Source organism: Ceratotherium simum, chromosome 7 (genome assembly GCF_057802395.1).
Source record: "Ceratotherium simum simum isolate JZ-2026a chromosome 7, ASM5780239v1, whole genome shotgun sequence".
Classification (NCBI taxonomy): Eukaryota; Metazoa; Chordata; class Mammalia; order Perissodactyla; family Rhinocerotidae; genus Ceratotherium; species Ceratotherium simum.
In genome coordinates this window covers 61,507,630-61,526,758 of record NC_141906.1, presented here as the reverse complement: position 1 = coordinate 61,526,758, position 19,129 = coordinate 61,507,630, and the positions used below count along the sequence as shown (strand labels likewise).

The following is a 19,129-nucleotide window of genomic DNA, read 5'->3' as shown; positions in this document are numbered from 1 at the left end:
AATTTTTTAGTTGGTGAAATCTTTAAATATTAATAAAAGAAAATGAGATGATAGTTGTAATAAATATATTAAGCCTTTTGGAGAAAGCTTTTCTCATGGTATAGATTTTTATTTATACATTGTTTTTATTTATACATTATTCTATAACGGCTACATACCTTTTGTAAGTCATTTCAAGTATTGTATGAGAAAGTGAAGGAAATTTAGAATAATACACAAAATCATCCTGGTTGATGAGTGTAGAAATGAAAGGCCATGAGTATTCCTTCCTAACTACTACCCCACTATTACTAAAAGTAAAATAGACTTAGACACTTCGAAGTAAAAGATTTCACAATGGAAATTTTAATATGCTAAAAAGTCATATTTGTTATATGTATATTTTTGTCTTTAAACCTTTTTCATAAGTTTTTAAAATGTAAGAAAAAAATAATGGTCATAATTTTTATTTTTCAACATAGGCATTAAGTTCGGAATTAGCCCAAGCCAGAGATGAAACCAAGAAAACACAAAATGATGTTCTTCATGCTGAGAATGTTAAAGCAGGCCGTGATAAGTACAAGACTCTGCGACAGATTCGACAGGGCAATACAAAGCAGCGTATTGATGAGTTTGAAGCAATGTGAGAGCTGTTATTTTGCATACGTGTTCTTCATAAGCTGAACCACCAACAGAGAAAAGCAGGCCTTTGCAGATGTGATGGAATGCATCCCACCTTGCCAAAGCACTTATACCAGTTTGACTGTGGTGGCTAAAAGACATCTCTAAGGGGAGCTCTTCAACATTAAGGCAGTGTGATACCATGTTTGGTTGTCTTTTTCTTTTGGGCCAGGGAATGGAGAACAGTGTTCCATCACCTTTCACATTTTTCATTTTGCATTTTTTTTTCTGTTGAAGATTAACACTAATTATCATGTCTGACCAAGGTGTATGTGTGATCTAAGCACTTTGTACATTTTAAAGGATGATGGTGACTTAATGAGTGTTCAGGTAGAGCTCTGTTTTTCCTTGCCCCTTCCATATTTTACATGCATGTATTTCCACATTCTCTCTCACTCTTATTTTCTCAGTGTGCCCTTGTCGTATCTTGCCACGCCTGTAGCCATAATTCTGCCACCATACGGATCATTGGCAATGTTCAAAATGAGGGTAGGTGACATGGTGGACAATGTTTGATCATTGTGTAGAAGATGGCTATGAATCATGAAAAAGATTAGAATGTTTAATAGTGTAGTCTGCAGCTGGTGGTTAATTTTTTTAAATCCCAATTTAATTACATTGTTGGATATTTGATATTTGCTTGCTTAATTACAGTCATCTTTGACAGCTGAACTGATTGGTGTTTCATCTCCTGTCATCTTTTGGTTTTCTTTGCCTACTGATTCACAAAGGTGTAGACAACAGGTAGTAGTTTCCTAGCAAAATTTATTGATGAAACGTTATTTGCAAATAACAGTCATCTCTGAAAGATTTAAAAGTTTTCTTCTTTCATACTTTGATTTAGACAAAGAGATGTTTAATAAAAGAAAATATACATTTGTTGGTAATTGATTATAATCATTTAAAAAAACTTGGACCTTTCTGGAAGGGCAGCATATGAAAACATCAGTCCCAAAGAGGGGACGGTATATCCTACCTCACTACTACACCTGCGATGACTGGTTGTTCAAACACAATAGAGTGTGTAAGCTGTATGTTTTACAATACATAGTGATACTTGCAATCATGAAGGAATATTTTTGAGATTTCTCTTTTTCTTCGGAATATCTTACAGTGCTAAATTTTTAACTGCCTTTTTGTTGAGCTGAATTGTGGGACTCTGATTCGCATTAAAATTGTAAGTTCTTGCTGGTATACTATCTTCCTGGAGGGGTGTTGTATGCCTGAGGAAGTGTGTGTGTGTGTGTGTGTGTGTGTGTGTGTGTGTGTGTGTGAGTGAGTGTGAGTGAGTGTGAGAGGGAGAGAGAGAGACATGTTGCCCTTGTAGCATGTGAAGAATGCCTGTACCATCATTTCCTGATGTAATTGTTACATAATCATTTTAGCATATTTGGTTTCTAAATCATTGTGCTTATTTTTTTCAATCTCTAACTAAGAATACTTAAATTTGGTTCATTAATCCTAATTTAGAAATTATAATTTTAGGTTATATTAAGTTCAATTATGTCTTACAAAGAAATCTTTCCAGTTTGAAAGATGTTCTAATAGTCACATGTCCTAACATTTTCTTTATTGTAAAACATCTAGATTTGAAGATAAGAAAAGCCTTGTTTTCTCTGTGTGGTTCAGCTACTTTCCATTTGGTATTATGCACTCAAATTTACATTTATCTATTAAAATTGCCATTTTGTTAAACATTTTTCATGCACAGTAGATTCAAGTTGTGTCTGAAAATATCTCTTGTGCTTTTTTGATTTTGCTGACTTTAAAAGGATTAATCTGGGCAGACATTATGAGAAGGAAAGGTTGCATTTAATATATATTTTGGACTTTGTAGGGCAAAAGATAACTGGTTAACCTTGAAGTGACTGTTGTATGGTGGTTGTGCACATGCTTCAAAACTCTATGGAAGAGAGTGTTTCTACTTGCAGCACATTAGAGGAATAGATGGTGAACTCTGCTGTTGAGGCTTTACAGCATGTGTTCACTTTTCCAAAGCATTAAAACAATTGCCATAAAGGTGAAAACTTGGACTTTCATTGGATTTTTATTAATTTTCTTCATTTTGAATTGTGTGCACTACCATTGTTACTTCAGTTTGATATCAGTGTTGAAAAATTACCAGTTATATTTGCTGTTTATAATCTATTTGTAGATTAGGATTAAAATGGATTTAATCCATTTTTAAAGCTGTGTGAATTTTTCTAAACAAGAACAACTATTTGCAATATAGGTTTTCATAGTGATTAAACCAATTATAACTTTTATTATTAGCAGTTGAGAGCACATGTTCATATAGCAATGTAAAAATATATTAATGAGTATTTGGTAAATTCCAACAGGCTTTTACCATTAGCATAATTTTGTGTTGTACAATTAAGTTACAATTACATCTATAATTTTGGATAACATTCATTGGTTAACAATAAAGTGACAAAAGCTCATGCCTTCAAAGTCCACTGTTGTTATTTAACATGGATTTCTTGTATATTTCCTGAAAATTATAATCTCTATTAGACTCATGAATCATCACATCTTAAAAATGAGAAGTTGATAGGAAAAATGTCAAAATCTTTATAGATTTACTCTTTTCCCCCAAATTATACCTCTTTTGGTATAGAAGTAATAGTGATTGTTAATTCTGTGGAAAAATTAAGTCACTAAATTAAATCTACTCCCTTGATAAAGAAAATCATTTAAGATTTCCAATCATTGCTTTTATTTTATAGTGTTTAGTTTCTTTTTCGTAAGGAAGATAGTTTCATTGTCATTGATTAATCTTGCTGTTAAAATGGTAGTGTTCTTTAAAGAACTGTATACTAAGTGCATTTTCTTAAATACATATTCTTACTTGAAAGCAACATTACAGAGCAGTTACCATTAATTTTAGAAGTTCATTCTCTTTTTAAAAGCTTCTTACTAATTTTTAACGTGAGGATGATGATTATTTAAACAACCAAGTGATAAATCTATTCTAATAGTAAAAGCCCAGGTGTCCTCTCAGTTTATAGTAATATTTAACTGTCACTTCATTATTTCTATTCCCAAAGGCAGGTAGTATTTTCTTTACTCTGATCCTGTCAAAAAAGTAAAGGGAATTTTATATAAGATTTTGCCTTATATCTAAGTTTTTCCTTAACTAGAATTACCACTTACAAAATTATCTTAGATTGTATTGGAACTCACTCCTGATTATCATTAGAAAAGAGTTTCAATATTAATATTATGATTAAAAATAAAAAATGCCCACCACTTTCTCAATTTTGATTACCTTGTTGATTGTGGTGATATTTTTAGAAGTGAAGATAAGATAAAAAACTTTTTAGGTCCGAAAGCATCTCCTTCTGTGTACACATGATGAAAACATTTAGTCATTTAAAATCTAAAGCGTGAACATAAGGAATTTTTGCCTTTAGCATTAATTTAGTGAACTGATTAATAAACCAAAGCTTAGATATCTTTATTAAGAATGAGGGAAAACATTTAAATATGGAGCTACGCTGGTAAACAGTTTCCTCTCTTCTTTGTTTGTCCTAAATGAACAGAACTTTAGCTTTTTCTTATTCTGTACTCGTTCATTTTTTTAACTAGAAGATTATCTATCAAATATTCTAAGGTGGTTTATCATGTAGAATGACAGTATTCTAGTACGTTTCAAAAGCACAGTGGATTCTACAGATGTTTTGATAACTTCATAAAACATCAAGGCAATCTGACTCCTCACATTCTACACTGGTAACGAGGAAAAATTGTTTCACAGTAGTGTGTCATATATCAAATGAGCTTATCACATTCCCATCCTTGGCTTTTCCAATTAAATAATCTTAACTCCCACCTTTTCCTAGTGGACCTGCTTCTTAGTATGTCCATCTTTCAAGATTTTAAGAGTTGCCATTTTCCATCTGGAAAGATCACAACTCCTTGCTTTGTCACCTCAATATTTTGACCTCCCTTAAACTCTGTGATTCAGGAGTTTTCTGATTTGAGGTTACATATGCTACTTTAGGAGTTGAAGTAGCCATCATTTCACATGAAATTTTAAGGTTAAAGTTCATGACTGAGATAATTACCCCATGGCACATCCTGTAAATTTAGGTTTGTTTGGCTCTGGAGTTCCCTAGCTACTAAATGGTTCCAGGTTCTTATTTAATGACCTTCATTTAGCCACTATGTTTTTATTAAGTACCTGCTATATTCTAGGATATAGCAGCAAGATTAGAATGTCCATGACCTCTTTATTTTGGCTTACCTTAAAAAGTGGAACTTCAAATATTAATTTATGTTAGCTCTTAGATCATTTGCATTAATCTGTTGCAATACTAGATTTCTTTTAGGATGGCAACACCCTTTTGTTGATTCATGTTATTTGTATGCCCAGATTTCTCCATGCTTATATCTAGTCAGTTGCTTCCATCCATGTAATTTATTATTTTTGTTACTCTGTTCTAATTGTTCGCTTTTATTTAATGATTATTTGAAAAATTTAGATTCACTTTGTTATTTATGCATGTCATCTAGTTTGCTCCTAAAAATAGTGATACTGGTTTTGGTTTATCTTCACTAAGTCTACATAGCCAAATGTGCATCTTCCTAGTGGTGATGTGGGATCAGAATTGCTGAGATTTATGTGACAATCCTTAGGAAGGTTCCTTTTGATAAAACATGGGTTTATTATATGAAATTCTTCTTGCACTGTGTTACAACGTATGCTGTGATATCTCAGTTTTTTTGCAACCTAAGATGTTTTATCTTCTGTTTTAGACCTAGAAATGCATGTATGTCTTAGACTCATAAGGATAAATCTCCCTCCCTCCCTTTCCTTTTGTTTTTACTGAAAAATCTATGTAATTCAAGTCTAACATTTGAAATCTGTATGCCACCATTCCATTTATATAATTATTTACTTTTAAATTTTAGCTAATTTGGATAAAAGATACAATTGTATGATGACAGAAACTACTACAACATAAGATCAATAGAGGAAAATTAGGGACTGATAGAGAATAAGAATATACAGTATAGTTTTTCAAGTATGCTTGTTCTTTGATAAATTACTTAATTTTTTATTTTATAGGTCAAATTTTAAATACTGGTCAATATTTAAAGATATAAAGAATAAAGTGCCTAATTTTAACAGTTTTTCTAACTTTATAGGAAGACCCATTTTATTTTACACAACTGACAAACCAGTTAAGTATAGTAATTAATATATTAAATATTGAGAAGTTTAATGGAGTTAGGAGTTTTCATTTGAATCTTCATTTTTTTATTGTGTTAAAATATACATAACAAGATTTACCATTTTAACCATTTTCAAGTGTACAGTTCAGTGATATTAACTACATTCACACTGAGTGCAACCATCACCACTGTCCATCTCCAGAACTTTATCATCCTCAGTAGAATCTCTGTACCCATTAAACACTAACTCCCCGTTCCTTCCTCTTCCCAGTCCCTAGTAACCGCTATCCTACTTTCTGTCTCTTTGAATTAACTATTTTTAGGTACCTCATATACATGGACTTCTATAATATTTGTCCTTTTGTGTCTGACTTATTTCACTCGGCATAATGTTTTCAAGGTTCATCCATATTACAGCATGTATCAGAATTTTATTCTTTTTTAAGGCTGAATAATATTCCATTATATGTATGTACCACATTTTGTTTGTCCATCCATTGGTCAATGGACATTTGGATTGTTTCCACGTTTTGACTATTGTGAACAATGCTGCTATGTACACTGGTGTACAAATATCTGTTTGAGACCCTGCTTTCAGTTCTTTTGGGTACATACCCAGAAATGGAATTACTGAATCGTGGTAATTCTGTGTTTAATTTTTTGAGGAACTGCCAGTACTGTCTGAGCAGCTGCACCATTTTACATTTCCACCAGTAATGCATAAGGGTTCCAGTTTCTCCACATCCTGACCAACAATCGTTATTTTGTGTTTGCTTGTTTTTGATAATAGCCACCCTAATGGATGAAATGGTATCTCATTCTGGTTTTGATTTGCATTTCCCTATGATGCATTTTTCTCTCTGACGTTGAACATTTTTTCATGTGCTTACTGACTATTTGTATATCTTCTTAGCTAAAGTGTTGTTCACATTTTGTCTATTTTTTAATTGAGTTGTTTTTTTGTTGAGTTGTAGAAGTTCTTTGTATGTTCTTGATATTAATCTCTTATCAGATATATGAGCTGCAAATATTCTATTCTGTGGGTTGCCTTTTCACTCTGTTGATAGTGTCCTTGGATGCATGAAAGTTTTTAATTTTGATGAAATCCAGTTTATCTGCTTTTTCTTTTGTTGCCTGTGCTTTTAGTTTTCATGTTTTTTAAGGAGAAAAAATTATTTTTGATGAAGAAGGTATTACTAAAAAGAGGCAGAGCAGAAGAGATATTACGTACAGTGGTTAGAGTCTAGAGACAAGGAAAGTAGACTGTCTTGACTGGAATAGAAATTGTGATTGACTGTAGGTTGGTAAAGCTAGAGTGGGTTGGGCCAGGTATTTCTGGAGACTTGAATCCTGTGCTGAGGTGGTTTAATTTGATTTGAAGACATCTGGTGCCTTTGGAAATGCAGTTACAGAAAGGAATAACTAAACTTTGCTCCAAAGGAAAATTCATGCTGCTATGTAAAGTATACTAGAAAATGCAGAGGATCAAGAAAGCTTAACAGAGGGACCACATATACTGTAATTAGCCTGAAGAAAGGCTGTGGTCGTGGGAATGGATTATATTACTACCTTCGGAGAATTTAAAGGAAATATCCAGATATAATTTGCTCTCATGTTTGCTATATGTAGTAATGTTTTTTCTTCTGGCTATTTTCCAAATGACCTCTTTTGGGACAGTTAGGACCTCCATTTTGGTTCTTTTATTCGTGACCTTTTGGGAATGTGTTCTTTTGTGGTACAAAAAAGAGAACTAGAAATTAGAGATTTCGAAGAACAAATGGATTCAATTCTGAGTTCTAATTCTAGGTCTTATTCTCTCTTGTACTCTAGTTTTTATAAGCAGTTTCATAGTTCTGAATTAGATTGTCTATTTCAGAGTATTTCTCTGGAATCACATATAGAAACTTAGATTCCAGATGCATTGTCTTCCCAAAAGTGTGTAATGCCGGACCAACGGTTGATATCCGAGTACTTTGAGTTATTAATACTTGTTTCTAGTTGAAGAACTATTACCACAGTGTGTTTAGGACAATTCTGTCTATATCCTTTCTGCTCTCAGATGATCCTAATAATGTAGTTTCTAGAAGAAACTTGAAGGGATTTTTTAATAACAGATTTTAAGGGTTTAGAAAAGTAGTTCTTCCAGATCATTATGAAGGGTTTATATTCACCAAAACACAACTCGGTGAAGATTATCTCAGTACACACACACAATTATTCACTGGCTGTGACAGCTTTGAACAACTTACTTTGGAAATTAATGTAGGTTTTTTAAAGTTGAGAATCACATTTGATTATGCTCATCCACTTAGCTTTTGCTAGAATAATGATTTGATTCATATGCTTATGCCCAAATGATATGTTAGGTTTTTTCCTTCTTCTTTTTGCTTGTTTTCCCCGAACATTTCCTAATAAGATATACTTCTCAATTTTAGGCTATAAAAGTTTTTGAATATAGATAAATGTAATCTTTTGGTAATCTAAATTACAATTGGATAGTTTTCCCTTTCCACTAATGATAAAATATGTTGGCTTAGGGCTGGCCCCATGGCATAGCAGTTAAGTGCGCGCGCTCCGCTGCTGGCGGGTTCGGATCCTGGGCGTGCACTGACACACCGCTTGTCAGGCCATGCTGTGGCGGCCTCCCACATAAAGTGGAGGAAGGTGGACACGGATGTTGGCTCACGGAGGAAGATGGGCTTGGATGTTAGCTCAGGGCCAGTCTTCCTCAGCAAAAACGAGGAGGATTGGCATGGATGTTAGCTCAGAGCTGATCTTCCTTACACACACAAAAAAAAAGAAAAAAAGATTATGAGTTGACGAGGAAAAAAAAATGTTGGCTTAATGTTGGTATGCAGATTAAATGTAGAATTTTGCAACTTTTTAATTAGTGTCTTTTGAAAATACTTTCTGTCAAAAGACAAAATCAGTGTATGCAAAAGGAAATCGTAATTCAATCGTCTGTTTACCTTTTAAAAATTATTTCATTAATATTTGCAAATGTAGTACATGATAGTAGCCCATTTTAGTTTCTTAGAACCTTTATGTTGATTAAATTATGTTTCCCAAGAAATATTAACATCTTTTAAAAGTAGTTGATCATAAGTATGAAAAATGTTTTTGTTGGTAGGATTTTCTAAATGCACTTTGGTAGCTTTCTGGATTTTGATTTCCTTTGATTGCCACCATTTCCTCTATGCTTAGAGTTTTCATTTGCCTACTTTTGTTAAAATGGAAATTGACAAGCTCAGATCTTTGCAAAACACTTTAATGATATAAGGCACTTAACCATGACACCAAACAGCAGCAAAAGTATTTCAAAGAAATTTGATTCTGCAAGTTTTCTTTGATTTTTAAGGAGGTAGATCAACTTAATTCATCATGTTATTAATGTGATTTTTCTTTCTGAAGAAAATGTCCTTTCATTTTAGAGCTTGCTTTTTAGATCAAATGTGGCTCTTGCACCTATAAACTTTGGCCTAGTTCTTAAATGATTTTCTTGGGCCCGAAATATTTTGAAAGGTACAGCCTAGATTTGTTTCAAAAGTGCTAATGATATTTCATGTTAATCAGAAGAAATACAGGTCTTAGTGGTTTGCGGTCTCCCTCTCACCCCCTCTTCTCTGAGATCCACACTAAATTCTAAGCCGATGTAGCAGAGAGGCTCAGAAAGGCTAGGTCCTTCGTCTGTAGTGATCACTGGCGTTCCATTGCTCTTTCAGCTGCCCAGCGCTGCTGAGTTCTGATCCCGGTGTCTGTTTCTGCATAGTGTTTCAGGCATGCCCAGAAACTAGTCAATAGTCAAATTACAGACTCTGTAGCCATGGTTATCCCCAATCTAGGGGTGCAGGGATCCTGTCCCAGAATCTCCTGCTGCTTCAGCAAATGTTTTGTTTTTTTACAGAAGACGCTTAGGTTTTATCAGTTCAGAGCACATGCGATACATAGCCAGCCTGATTGGCTTTCAGACTTTTGGGATACTTTGGGACAGATGTGAAGCGGCATAACGTACAGTTAATTGCATCTGGGTTTGAATTCTGGCCCGGCAACTTACTGGCTGGCTGACCTTAGGAAGCCTCTCAGCCATTTTGAGCCCCAGTTTCCACATCTGTTAAGTGAAAGTAACACTATTGATCTTGTGAGCACTGACTGTAATAATATACATGGAATACTTGTTTACAGCCTGGTGTATGTAAGGTGTTAATAAATGGTAACTTCTGTCATTTTGTTTTTCATGATATTTTTGTTCATCTGTCAGTATTGTGGGTATAATTATTTGTACCCAAGTTCTTTTGATTTGGATTCCATTTTTTATGTCTTCTGTTTGCCTTTTAAGGATTTTACTTGAGATTGTCTTAGAAGGTATTGCTGAGCATATGGTTATTGAGGGTGTGCCAGGCCCTGTGCTAGGTGTGTGGAGATAAGAAGAGACGTGCTCTGTCCTGAGCAGTAAATAGTTTACAGTTTACTCCCAGTAGAGAATTTATGTGTGTTTGTGTGCTATGAATAAGGGAGGTTCCCTCTTCAACTTCTTAATAGTGGAGTGTCCCAAGGCCCAGGCCTTCTCTGTCTACAGTTGGCTCTCTTAGAGACCTTATCCATTGTTACTGCCTTAAAGACCATCTGTATGCTGAAAACTCAAATCTCCAGCCAAAACCATCTCCCCTGATCTTCAGATGTATATATCCAACTATCTACCTGACATTTCCACTTCGACATCTAATAAGCATCTCAAACTTATTGTGTCAAACCAAACTCCAGATCTTCCTTCCCCCTTCAGACTTGCTCCTGCCTCAGTCTCCCTCTTCTCAGTCAATAAGTAGCAAGTCCATTCTTTCAGTGAGTCAGGCCAAAACCTTGACTGCATATGACTCTTCTCTCTCATAATCCACATCCAGTCCAACCACAAACCTGTTGGCCCAATAGTCAAAAGATATAATATGTCCAGAAAATGACCACTTCATACATCCTGTTCCATATACCAGGAGTGCTCGGATTAGTGCTAGAGCCTTCTGATGGGTTTTCTTGATTCTTCTCTTGCTATTCTACAGTCTGTGAAGACAGCAGCCTTAAAAAGGTAAGTCAGACCTTGTCATCAAAATCATCCGGAGCTTTCCCATCTCAAAGTAAAAGCCATATCCTTCTCAATGGCCATTCAGAACCCAACACAGTCTGGTCCCTTGTCGCTCTTGGACCTCATCTGCTGATTTCCCCTTCTCATTAAATTGAAATCAGCTGGCTTTCTTGTTATTCTTTAAAGTAGCCAGTGCTCCTATTACCTCAGCCTGGAATGCCTTTTTTCCCCAGATATTTTTATGAGTCACTTCCTTGTAACCTCTAGGATTTTGCTTAAATGTCACCTCAATGTGGCCTTCCTTGATGACCCTATTTAAAATTGTACCTTCCCCAGTAGTCCCTACCCATTACTTTTCATTACTTTTCTCTATAGCAGATCTTATTTGTATTGTTTATTGTCTTGTCCCACTGGGATGTTAGCTCTGTGAGGGCAGGAAATTTACTGTTTTGTGCAGTGATATATGCTCAGTGCCTAGAGCAATGCCTGGCTCAAGATAGACGCTCAATATTACGTGTTAAATGAATGGGATGGATGAATTCTGGGAGCTCAGAAGGAAGGTACCTAATCTTGCTAGAGCATTCCAGGGAGGGCTTCCTGGAGGAGATGATCTGTAAGCCAAGTCTTTATGAACAAGTTATTCTTAATCAGGGGCAAAGATAGGCTATCCAGATAGAAGGAACTATGTAGGCAAATACATCAAGGCACAAAAAGACTTGGAGTGTGCTGGAACTGCCCGTTTGTATTGAAAAAGTATCAAGTTTGGGCTTCAGAAGGTGGTGTCATGGAACACTAGAAAATATGAAGGGAAACTGGTGTGGATGGACCTGTGATGTTTCTTTTTGGACACTTTAAGTTTGGATGCCGATGGAATGTCAGATGAAATTTCCCAAGGGGAAAGAGTAAGGAGAGAAACCGGGCTTAGCACAGGGGCTTGGTGAGCAGCAGCACGGAAGTACTGCCGCAGCCATGGGAGTGCGTCAGGAGAGATAGCGCGTAAGGAGAGACAGCGTGTCAGGCACCACCAGGAGCGAGACCTGCACGACACCGCAGGACAGAGTTGAAGAGCAGGTGTGACCACTAGCGTCCTGTGGAAAAGAGGTCTCTCACAGTATTTCAAATGTACACTCGTTTTGGCAACGAGAATATCGTAGAAAAGAGCAATTTCCTTGGAATTAGAATAGTTTTTCACTTAGCTTAACTGTACAGTGCCTTCTGGAAAGTGTTTTCCACAAACCTATGCATAGAGCAGGAAAATGCTCTTTCTAGCAGTGCCCTGTGTCAACTCCACATGTCTGAAGCCAACACTCCAGTGTGGACCCACCTGCACCCTATTCCAGTCCATGAGATTATACCTAGTAAGTGAAAATCCATTCCTGTGTTTATCTTCTAGGGATGTTCCATGTGGCACTTAATCCATTCAAGTAATTTCATTCATTCATTAAACATTGATTAAGTGCCTGAAGTTAGGTCCTGAGGATTCATAGTTTAAAAGGTTAAAAACTTTTATAGTCTAGAGGAGGATACAGAAGAGTTAAGAAATAGTGTGACAATGAGACAAGTAAATGAGATACATACAAGGATCTGGGGGCCACCCAACCTCTTGCGAACATCTCCAGGGCTGTAGAGGTTATTGTAGCTGTCAGCAGCTACCTCAGGAGCAAGTACCATTGCCCCCCGGTTTCCTTGTAGGGCTGAGGGAATAGCTCAGTGGCTGTCCAGTGGTGGTCTCAATGCTGGTTTGCACAGGGGTTCCGGGAGAAATCGCACTAAGTAATTTCCAGTGCTAGAACCAGGGGCATCAGCTGTGTGAGCAGAGGCTGAGGAAGTCTGGGAGTAAAGCCAGCTCAGAGCTGAGTAGGGGCAGTGCTAGGTAGTGGTAGGACTGCCTTGGGCTGGGTGTCAAGAAGTCCACTTATAACTTGGGTTACTTCTAGAGACCTCAGGATAGGTTAAGATGGATTTTGTTCATGTTCTGGAGCTGCTAAGGAACTTTTGGTGGGAGGAGTCCTTACATTTATTCATCAAAGTATTTTAGTGCCTAGTACCTGCCAGGCACTGTGTACATACCAGTCATTGAAAATATAATGACGACTAAGACTAGAACCTTGGTCTAATGGGCTTCCTTTCTATAGAAAGACATGAAACACAAGCAGAATAATTAAAAAGTTGAAAATTGCAATAGATTGAATCATGTGAAATTGCCAATATTCAACCATCTTTGGCCTATAAAAGCAGCAAATTTATATCAACTTAATGCTATGAAAGAAACAAGGAATTGAGTTGGGGAAAATATGGGGATAATCGGGGATAGAAAGGTCAGAAAAAGTCTCTGTGAGGAGTTGGTGTAGAAGTCGCCACCTGAAAGGAGAGAAGCCTAGCTTCTCCTCTTCTTTTTTTAAAATCAAGATGGTAAATGCACATGTCACGGGGATCAAGTGAGTGCCCTGCTGGGGTGTAAGTTCCCAGTTAGACAGTCTCATGCCCTGTCAAGAGGGTAGCAGCTCCTGAGAAGCAGTAGCCACCCGTGTGGCTAGACCTGATTTCCCAAGATAAGCCAGAAAGTGGCTTTTTAAAAAAGCGTTCAAAGAAGAATGCTTTAAGATCTTTAAGTTGAAATGTAATTTTTACATGAAATCTCCCAAAATTTACATGTTAGCTATTTCAAAAATTTTAGAAAATATTTTGCAAGCCAAACAATGTCTCTGCTTGCCAGAAGTGGCCCACTGGACACCAATTTACAATCTTTGCTTTAAAGCATTTCAGGTAGAGGGAAGAGCGTATGCAAAGACCTTGAGGCAAGAAAGGGCCTGAGTGGTTCAAGGAACAGAAAGGAGGGCAGTATCTCCAGGGCTGAGTGAACCCGGAGGAGAGTGTGTGGGAGATGAGGTTGGAAAGGAGCCAGATCACCAGGAGCTCACAGAAGTGTAGGGACAAGAGTACAGAGGTAGTGTGGATTCGACAAGCGTGTGCCCTCGGGCTACACAGGGCTGCATCTGCCTGGAAGAAGGGGCACCTTTTCCTGATCCACACAAAGATGTCCTAAACCCTGCAGGTGTCCTTGAAGGTAGGTGTGTTATTCTGTTTTACAGTTCAGTGACCTGCCCAAAGGCAGCCGTAGCGGCAGCGTCCAGATTTGGGTTTTGGTTTACTTCGAAATGGAAGCCTATATCTTTTTTACTACAAAACACAAACTACCTTTCTAACTGAGACATGTTTACATGACAGTGCCCTTTGGAGGATTTTCTTGTCTGCATGACTCAAAGTAGATGAATCCATTAGTTTAGAAGGCCAACGAAGAATGCTTTAAATATTAAGTTGAATACAGAGTAAGAGTGACCTGAAGATCAAGCCCCATCAAATTGAAGACCAGCTTATTCAACTGTTCTGTGAGGGCTAGTAACACCACCCCGCTGAGAGTTCAGAGCTCTCATTTTCAAGAAAAGGTGAATATAGCTTAGAGATTTAAAGTTGAAATACCTGATTTACTCTTATGGGGGTGAGAAAGCATACTTTTCTTCTTCTTGAATGTTAAAGCCTTCGAAATCAAAAGAAGGGTCTGTGCTCAAGGGATCTCAAAAATCTACAGGAAAATGAAATTCGAGATATGGAGATGGATATGGATAGGAATAGGCCTTTTTGGCCACCAATAGATGTTGAATGAAATATTTCAGGAACTCAGTGAGCAGGACTTAACTGGATCAGCAGTGAACTGAACTCGGTCTAGAAAAAATTCAAGAGGTTGAGGATCAGAGGGAAGAACATTCTTGCCTAGAGAGTTTCAGCCTGGGCAAGCGCCAGAGGGGAAGGTGGCCGCAATGTGAGGCCTGAGAAATGAAGTCATCGTGCAGCCTTCGGTACAGGCTGGCAGTTTAAGTGAACCACCTGGTAAGTGTCTCTAGGAGGAGATGGCTAAATTAGTTTTCAGAACTAAATGTGATAGAGTATTTCATTAAAATTTACCAGTCAGTTTTTTGTCACTTATTAGAATATTTGGAGAGAGAGAGAAAGCATAATTAATAACATTTTCCAGATGCTCTATGTGGGTTATTTGATTTACTTTGTGGATAAAAATGGATCCGATTTAACTTTCCTTAGGATTCTTTAAACTATTAGATTTTTGCCTATAGAATTCAAATGAAAATTGTATTTTTTAGAAAAAAATCTCTGCTTATATTTTGCTTTGAGATTAATGGATTCTAATTATTGAATTAAAACAGGAGTTGGCAAACTTTTTCTGTAAAGGTCTACATATTAAATATTTTCAACTTTGTGGTCCAAATAGTCTGTCACAACTGCACAGCTCTCCTGTCATAGTGCAAAAGTAGCTATAGGCATATGTAAGTGAGTGAGCATGGCTGCCTCCCAATAAAACGTTATTTATGGACATTGAAACTTGAATTCCATATAATTTTTATGTGTCGTAAAATCTTCTTTTGATTTTTAAATCTTCGTCTCCACAAAAACAGGTAGGGAGCTGGATTTGGTCCATGAGCCATAGTTTGCTGACCTCTGTATTAAAGGATTTAGAAAACAGTTATGTTCTTCTGAGGGCTGGTGGTGTAGCTTTCTTAGCTGTCTAGATTTTTGATTTGGTCATAGAGGGGTCTTATTTTGTTGTAATGAAGAGGTTTCCTTACACAATTGAAAAACTTCCACCAGTGGTTCTCAAACTAGCATACATCAGAATCACCTAGAGAGTTTGTTAAAATGCAGATTGCAGGCCCCCCCCCCAAAGTTTCTGATTCAGTAAGTCTATGTGGGGCCCAAGAACTTGAATTTTTAACAGGTGAGGCTGATGCTGCTGTTCTGCAATCACCCTCTGAGAATCCCCGATTTAGAGATGAGGGTGCCCCAACACTGGGAATAACATGGTGCTTCTTTTCCTCAATGTCCTTGGAATAACTACTGACTTTTCCACCTAGATGATGTCTTTGAGACCTTCAAAATTCTAACAGCTCAAAGACCAAAGATAATTAGAACCAAATTCATAACTTCCCTATCTATTGTAGTATTTTTCCTCCATCAGTTTCTGTTTTAAACACTTAAAAACTAAAGATTGTTTTACAACAGTGTTCAGGAAAGAAATGTGCCTAGGAGAAATATAAATGAAGGAATATTTATATTATTATATATAGTATATGTTATAATGCATTATATATTATATATGTAAATATATATAAAAAAATACTCATGTATCAGTTTTAGCAATAGTACATTGCCAGTAACTTTGGCATTTTGTATTCCTCCTCTATCACGTCATTCTTTTCTTTGATTTTACCGTTTGTATCCACAGCAATATAATGTCTTGTTTTGCAGGCGTATGAACTTTATATAGTTTCACTACACATGCCTGCACACACACATCCATTTTGATGAATAAGCTGTGGTTCATTCATTTTCACTGCTGTAAGTGTATTCATTTTATGAACGCACTACCATTTATCCATTCCCCTAATGATGGGCATTTGGATTTTATCTTACAAACAATATAGCCACAAATATTCTCGTACATGTCTCCTAGTGAATGGAGCTGAGACCTCGGAGGGGAGCTATTCAGTTACATGGTATGCGACTTGACTATGTGACCATCAAATTGTTTTCCAAAGTAAGGCTACAGCCATGTCTTCACATCACTAGATTTTTAAATTTCTGCCAATTTGATAGATTTAAAATGGTATCTTACTATGCTTTTAACTTGCATTTTCTTGATTACTAATACGGTTGAGAATTTTTCTTGTGTTTTGAAATGGCTGTTTTGGTTTTTTGCCTGTTTTCTTTAAAAGTTTCTTCACCTTCTTTTAATAATAAACTCCTGACTAGGTTTGACCCGTTGTTCTTCTACATAAATTTTTTTTTATCATCAGAGTGATTTTATTTTGTGTTAGCTAGATGATTATAAACATAAATTTTAGAATTAGTTTAAATTGTATGGGAAAAAAACCTTTTGGTTGGAAATGTATGAATAGATTAATTTGGAAAGAAATTACATCTGTATAACATTAAGGATTCCTGTCATGAATATGTTACATGTCTCCCTTTATTGATGTCTTCCTTAGTGACTTTTAGTAAAGTTGTTTAAATTTTTGCGTTAAGATCATATATTTATTTTGTTAGATTTCTTATTAAGCATCTTATTTTTTACTATCTTTTTAAGAGTTACATTTTAAAACTATTTGTGGCTGGCGTATAGAAATGTGGCTGGCGTATAGAAATGAAACTGATTTTTGTTTGCTGACCTTATATTCAGGAACCTTGGTTAATTCTTATTGTGTCTCATAATTTGTGGTCTTTTGGGCTTTCTACATAAATAGTCATCTGCAAATAATGACCGTTCTCAGTCTGTCTTCTCAATCCATATAACTTTTATTTCTTTATCTTACTGAGTTGATTTGACTGAAACTTTCACTACAATGTTGAACATAAGTGGCACCTCATTTCTGATTTAAGAGCAATGCTTCTAACGTTTCTGACATTTGCCACTACATATGTTTGCTGTAGGTTTTGGTACATGCCTTTATCAGGTTAATGAAACTTTTTTTATATACATAAGCCTATTTTGCTAAGACTTTTTTTAATAAAAAGAATGTTTAAAATTTATCAAATGCAATTTCTGTGTACGTTGAGATAATATGTGTGTGCTTTTTTTGTTTATTTGTTAACATACTAAATTAGATAGATTTTTCTCATGTTAAACCAAGTTTGCATTCCTGGGATAACTTGATATATGTCCTAACCTTGGTGCTCCACGAATACTGAGTCACCTTCATTGTGAACGTCCTGCCCTCTGATTTGTATGCATCTCCCCCTCATTCCTCTTCGAAGATTGCTGTCCTCAACAAAGGTATTTTAATCTCATGGTGCCACCTGGTGGCAAATTTTTGGAAATGTCTGACGATATCTGTACTTCCTTTCTAAGAGAAATGTAACCTCTCGTTTAATTCTGTTTTCTTTCTTGCACCTTATATTTATCCACTTTGCTCCTCCATCCCCTTTTCTTTTGGTCTTCCAAATTTTCTCAGTGTGCTTATGCAAATCATTCTCTTTTCCTTCTCTCTTTCTCTCCCTCTTTGTTCCTTCATGAGTATAATCTACCTCAATTATGCTTAATCATGGTGAGAGTACTGCTGGTGACTAAGGAAAAGAGAGCAATACATTTTTAAATGACATTTGATACAGTAAAGTGCCAGCTCTGCTAACCTTCAGAGTCCTTGAAAATTCTTAACATTCCCTTTAAAATGTTCTTAAATTTCAAGTACTACTTAATCACCTTCTAATTAATTCTGCCCAGTTTAACATCAAGCTCAGGTATTAAAGACTGTTGTAAGTTTCATTGTTTCTGTGTTCCTTTCTTACTGGCCTTGACAAATTTGAGGTTTCTACGTATTTTACTGCAAAGCCTTTTTCATTACGGGTTAAACTGCTTGGAAACCGAACTAACCATCTATAACATAGTTTCCATGGGAAACAGCACACCACAGATGCCCTTTTGGTGTACAACCCATTTATAAGATAGCGATTGCCAGTAATTGCATTGCTAATTGCATAACCCTTAAGCATAGAAACACTGTAAGCAATATTTTCCCCAGAGAACTGACACATGGATAAGCTTGGTTGGTTTAGCAGTTTCTTTTTAGAGTTAATGGTGACTTTGTTTTTGGTGTCTCTAAGGGCTGTATCTGAGAATGGCAGGTGAGTCAGCTGAAGAAGACAGACCTGAGAAAGTAGGGCTGAAACTGATCTCTTTAACCACTGCACTGCCAACATGGCTGCAGGGGAAGTAGTTTTTATTGTTTGTTTGTCTGTCTTAACCCACCCCAGTCTTTTAGTCGGCAGGTACAGTACATTGAGAGTCTGCTTATTCAAAGATAGCAAGTATTGATTTCAAAGTAGGCACCACAAAGTATTTTGGGTCCATATGTGTGGCTGATGCCTGAAAGACATTTTAACAGTGCCTAGATTAATCAAGAAAGAACTTCAAATAAAATATAAAATCTGATCTTCAGCATTACTCTGATATCTACAAAGCTGTGATGTGTGTGGCTTTGAGGTCCATTATTCTGGTAAAACTGATTAGTTTGTGTAGAGTTGCTGCAACTCTTAGAATTCTAGCATCTATTTAAAAGGAAGATTTAAAGTTATTCTTATTTCCACATTGCAATAGTGGGGATTCAAAAGTGGACTAAAAATAAAAAGAGGTTAAAGATTAAGAAG

General features: G+C 36.2%; 1 protein-coding gene across 2 annotated transcripts in view; it reads left to right on the top strand.

The window, feature by feature from the left end:
* The window catches only part of RDX (radixin), an 80,808-nt gene that overhangs the window by 61,467 nt on the left and 212 nt on the right, over positions 1-19,129 (top strand). Inside the window, exon 14 of one of the 2 annotated variants that reach the window (XM_004427356.3) lies at positions 462-622. In XM_004427356.3, the coding sequence (XP_004427413.1) occupies positions 462-622 (161 nt within the window). Of the gene's footprint in view, positions 1-461; positions 5,896-19,129 lie in introns of those variants that run through there. The other variant, XM_004427357.3, reaches the window with a different exon arrangement.